At 39.8% G+C, this 5,906-nt stretch overlaps 1 protein-coding gene across 1 annotated transcript; it reads right to left on the bottom strand.

The window, feature by feature from the left end:
* Positions 1-4,222: 4,222 nt before the first annotated feature.
* LOC137991231 (S-phase kinase-associated protein 2-like) lies at positions 4,223-4,984 on the bottom strand. Its single transcript, XM_068836344.1, has one exon. The coding sequence runs from the start codon at positions 4,982-4,984 to the stop codon at positions 4,223-4,225; it is 762 nt and encodes a 253-aa protein (XP_068692445.1).
* Positions 4,985-5,906: the final 922 nt, after the last annotated feature.

The raw sequence follows: 5,906 nt of genomic DNA, 5'->3' as shown, positions 1-5,906 counted from the left end.
TTCTGAGGGGGTCAAATCGTTTTCGTCGTTCTCGTTTTATGACTTAAAAAATCAAAAGAAGAAGAGTAGTAGCTAGTAGTGGCCTAACAAACGATCAAGAATACTTTAGGGGGGGGGGGGGGGGGGGGCCAACGGATCTTAAAAAATACGGAGCCAGAAATTTTACACCCAAAAAATACCTAAGAGGCTTTAAATATAATCCAAAGAGAATTAACATATCACAGAAATCTGGAGAATTCTAAAAATCAACATTTTAATAATACTTTCCATGCATGTTACATGAAGTTCAAGTGTTGACTTTTCGTGAACACTACATGAAGTATTGAAACGCACGTCTGAAGCGTTTGCCGAATGTTTTGATCCCTAATAGATTGAAACTTACCAAATTAAGCTGTTTGGGTTTAACCTGAAACACAGCACAAGAAAATAAAGAGTTTCTTTTTTTTAAATTCCAAGTTGACTATTTTTTACATTAGGTATTTCCTGTGAGATTTGGTGCTCTGACCAAGAGACCGTGCATTATTTGCAAACGAGTGAAAAACAATGAGTCAGCGATTTGGAAGAGGGGGAAAGTATACTCAAGACTGACCTTTGAAGTTTCTTTGTTGTATTCTTTGAATTCTTTTTCCAAGAAATGGTGGATTTTCCATAGCCTGCATTGCAGTCAAAACTAAACGTTGGGTTAGTTGTGACGCACATTTAATCACAGGGAGAAGAGGAGCCAATATTGACTCTTGCGAAAAAAAATATTCAATGTTTATTCATGTACATTGTATCGCATGAACGTCCGATCGATCGCGGTAATCTTTTTCAGCAGGATATCGTGTTTCCCGCAAACCGACTGACTGTGGGCGCCACATGATCGTTTCTGCTCGGCACTTCGGCCTCGTTCGGAAAGCTTCGCTTTCCTTTCGTTACTCGTCGGGCAACGAAAAGCGTTACCCGCTGGGTTCGCGTAATGAACATAAAGCGATACCCACTGGGCTTTAACCGTCGCATAAACAAATAGATCGGATAACACAAGACCAAACGCAAGCTAGACAAGCTCCCCGAGACAAGCGCCACGATATAAATCGAATTTCGGCAAAGGTTAAAATTTGGCTTCTCTGCTCCCTGTGACATTATGTTCACAAAATTTGTTGTCCTCTGCTCGGACGCACTTGAAAACTCCAGATTAGTTAAAAAAAAACATACACCGCGGTTTGTATTTGCAAGCCCACACAAAAATCTGTCAGCTTTGAAGTTTGGTACGACTTGACAAATTCTGGTAGGGGAAAAAAAAAACTAGTAGAACGGAACTGATGACATTATTTTTGCAAAATAAACATAAATTCGCGGTACCTTTTATTTGGCGGCGGTATTTATTTTGTAATTCATAATTTTGCCGCGAGGTCTGTTTTTCGATCGCAACCACAGGGTTCAGACCAAAGCGCCTGATTTAGCGCCGGGCCGGCCCCGATCGCATGCAATGTTTGCAGGCGTTACCGGTACCCGTCGTCGGAAAGCTTCGGAAATCGTCGCCCTTCGGGGAAGAAAGATTTCGCCCTCATTACGGAGCTGAAGTGAAGTGCAGACAAATTTATCTCCCCTAAACAAGACAACAACTTTATTAAGTATTTTCGTATTACATGTCAGTAGGAAAGATGAATTTTAAAAATATAGAAATCATCGCAAAGTGTATTATACAAATATATTTTTTTGGATAATAAAAGTTCATCAGCCACGAACAATGTAATTAAAACAAATTATTTTTTAAAATTAGGAAGGCGATTTTTTTAAAAAATATAAATAATCATCGAAAAATTAAGTATTCACAATTTTTTGTTGGTAATAAAAGTTGACCAGCCATGAACAATGTAATTATCACAAACTATTTATAAATAAGGAATCATTTGGAGGTTATTTGAGACATCTTTTTGACGAGACAATCAATTAATAAGTGTCAATAGTACAAAAATCATTCCTTGGTATCGTCTTTACTTTTTTTAAACAACTCTTTAAGCTGGTTTTTTTTTACCGAGAGCACTTTGCTCATGGCTTCTTGAGCCTTGCTCAACTCCGGGTAATGTAACTTGTGGGATTCACGGCGTTCCTCCATTTCTTTCTTTACTTGCTGAAACCCCGTCCCTCTTTGATCTTTATGTAGAAGTTGACTGATACTCAATTCTTTCATTTTGTCTCTGCTTCTTGTCAGTGACGTAATTGCTAACTCCAAGCGCCTGACGTTTTTGGACAGTGTTTGTTCCTTGATTGTATTAATAGACCCCAAAAACGCCTCCAGATCCGGATATTTTCCAATAATTTCTTCGATGGATTTTGTGGTTTCCTTTTCTTCTTCTAGCATTTTGGCTGCCTTGTGGAGTCGCCATTCCTCGTGCAACCTCTGATCAATCGCCTTTCCCCGCAACATATTATTCTGAGGATCCTCGCACAGCTCCTTTGCCTTCTCATTCCACCATTCTCTTCTTTCCTTTTCTGTCCCGGTAGATCTGAGAATGTCATCCTCAGAGTATATGTGGACGCCCTTCCTTGCCGCCGCTGTAGCGTATCGCGCGGTTGGTGAGGATTTTGCTCCAAAGAAGCTGGTTAGTGTGCGCTGTACAGATGGCTTTGCCGGTGGCTTCTCGTTTCCGCCTGAAGATGTGCTCGGTGAAGATAAACGATCTTCTGTTTCTGTGTCACGTGTTGGTGATTCTTCAGCGGGACTTTCAGAGCGGTCTACTTCTTTAGCCTTTCTCTTGGAAACACCCTGAGCGCTAAGCGTTGCCCGTATCTTTACGACATTCTCTGTATGAAAGGCTTCTGTCAAAGCCATCTTGGTTTCCTGTACACGGCTGATTGGCGGTCCCCATTTGGAAAGAAAGTGAAACTGCTCGGGAACCAGTTCTTTTACTTCTTCTAATATTTGATTTCGGACATCGCACAGTTTAGCAGTAACATCGTTGATGAAGATGACGGCTAAACTCGAACAACTCTCTAGTTGTATTTCTACAGGCGTCATGTCTTGTATCGAAAAAAAGCTCACAAAATGTTCTGGTATTGTTTACACCTTCATCTGGGTATGTCCTGGACAAAGTAGTGACGGACCCATTAGAATTAGGAGTGCTGGTGTGAGAAATTTGTCGCAGCAGGATTTTTTTGCTTCCGTTGTGCGAATTCGTTTTTAGGCACAACCTCTCGCAGAAGTAATGAGTTGAAAGAAAATTACATTGTCTCGTGGAATAAAATTGAACTACAAAAGTGTATGTATAAACTTCTTGAATGCAACCGAGAAATAAACATCGTTGACATTGTTGTTTGTCTCTTATGGTAGCCTGCGAACTGGCTTCCGAGTGAGAGCGTGGGAAAATAAATATCTAGCGAGCGAAGTGAGCCGGGCGCAGCGGTTTGTTTATCGCAACTTTTCCACTGGACAGCCTGTTAGCAGGCTTATTCTTGATTTTTTATTAATGTTAGGGAAATTTGTTTCCCAGTGTTGCGGTGTTCAGAACCCCCTAGCCCTCTATCTTGATTTTTTTTAAACCCCTAGAAACCCTCTAGCTAGTACGTTTATCCTATTTATGCTTGGCATGCTACATTTTTCCAGATTTTTGGATATTTATTCTTAACATACTCTGCCATCTAAGAACAGTGAGAGTATAATTAACAATTTACAAAAATAGTAAAAATAGTAAATACAGAGCGATGTATTTAATACCGGATGTAGCCCTCCTCAGAATTTTTTCTTTTATTGTTTTCAAACGATGAATGGTTTTGCGTATTGTGTCATGTGGAAGAGGTTCCGAAATTGGTTAGAACATCTGGAGAGTAGAGATCATAATTTTATAGGCAATATTAAGAGAGAAATCCTATGTATTTCTTTGAAGATGATTTACGGCTCTTGAAATTATGCTGCCGATGAAAAAGCATCTCGCCATCTCCTGTTGTTTTATTTTCACTACCAATACTTGTACTAACATAACTAGCGTATGAATTTTGACTTAAGCAAGTGAAATCTTTTTGAAATCATCATGTACAAGATATTCTTCGACTTTGTTTAAAAACTACATCATGTAACAAAAGTCTTATAACATTAAAATTGTATAATCTACGACTCTTACGCGCCAAGTTTCCATGAGAATTGAGCAAACATTAACTTCGAAAAATAGACCAAAAAGAATAACTACAGATATATGTTTGTATACTTATTTTAAAATCCATACACTCTAAGTTCCAGTCATTTTTAAGGAGTATGGTTTACATTCCAGCAAATATTTAAACGTGGCCTCCTGTTTTTTATTTGATCCACGCATTCTTGGGAGACGTTTGTTTCGCATACACAAATATATGTCAAGCTCTGTAAGCTATCCACAATGACTGCGAATGTACTGTTATCCACAAAGGCGTATGGAATTAACAGGGTTGAAAATAAACAGTTATTTCTCATGATCTCCATGATATCCTCATGGGTGAAGAAGTAGCCTTCCTGACAGTCGAGTACTCTTAGTGTCGGACAGGCTTTCACGACTGAAAGAACTCCATTCCTGCCGAATCTGCTAACACCTTCAGGGGGGAAGCCAATGTAGTGAAGTTTCTTTAGGGCGACTATCTCTGGAATGCAAGACTCTGAGATTTCAGTGTCGACTAGGTGAAGCTCTTCCAGCTCTTTGGATGCCTTGAGAATGCTTTGCAAAATTCCGTCAGTGACCCTGGTCCCAGACAAGTTGAGGCGACGAAGCCTACTCAGTCCGCCTAACAACACACACGAGCCATCTAGAAAGCGGCAGTTTAACAGGTCTACTGCAACTAGCTTTTTGGCAGCGGCGAAGAGAGACGATAGTTTGCGATCTTCGCTGTAATTTCTGCTTAAGGAAATTTGTTCCAACAAGGTACGATCGTACATCAGATTACTCCACCTCCTGGATACCGTTCGCAACAGAATTCGCTCCATGAAATGGAGGAACGAGAAGATTCTAAGAAGAATTTCGTCAGGAAGGTTGTCCATGTCAAACAGCCTTGACACGAGCGACACGTGAATGAGGGGAAGGACTTAGGACTGATTATCAAAAGTGAGAAATTATCACGAAAATTAGCGGTATCCGGTCACTGGCCAATTAAGATGTGAACAATAGAAATCATTTGTTTGGGATACAAATCTGACACGTTGTTACATTCGACCAAGAAAAATCTCTTTGTGTGTCAAAGAGAGGGCCATTTGGCATTTTAGTTGCTCATTTGATGTGTACCATTACAATGAACAAATTCTCATCTTGGTGATCTGAGAGTGTGAGATAAATGCACATGTACACCATGTATTTACGGCTTTTCAAACATTTTGAGTTTTCTTTGGCATGTTCTTTTTTCAACTAGCAAGTTGCTCAAACATTCTTGGCACGAGCAACACGTGAATGAAGGGAAGGACTTACTACCGAATTAATACTAAGTGAGAAATTATCACGAAAATTAGCGGTATCCGGTCACTGGCCAATTAAGATGTGAACAAAAAAAAATCATTTGTTTGGGATACACAGCTGACACGTTGATAGATTCGACCAAGAAAAATATTTTTGTGTGTCAAAGAGAGGGCCATTTGGCGTTTAAGTTGATTACCATTCCCGTGAACAAATTCTCATCTTGGTGATCTGAGAGTGTGAGATAAATGCCTATTTACACCACGGCTTTTTGAACTTTTCAGTTGAGTTTTCTTTGGCATGTTCTTTTTTCAACTAGCTTTTTGCTCAAGTTCCCGCATACTTATAAAAGACAGTTAGGGAGAAATAAAACGACTTGTATTGATTCACGTAACAAAGCGCTTCACTGGCCATCTGTGTTTATTTTCTCACGCTATTATATTAAAAGATTGCTTGTACGTGATCTCCCAGCGGTAATCGGCGTTGCATCACATTCTGGCACTCAATTCTGGTGTG

Source organism: Montipora foliosa, chromosome 2, assembly GCF_036669935.1.
Source record: "Montipora foliosa isolate CH-2021 chromosome 2, ASM3666993v2, whole genome shotgun sequence".
Taxonomy (NCBI): domain Eukaryota; kingdom Metazoa; phylum Cnidaria; class Anthozoa; order Scleractinia; family Acroporidae; genus Montipora; species Montipora foliosa.
This window is presented reverse-complemented; position numbering and strand designations above follow the sequence as displayed.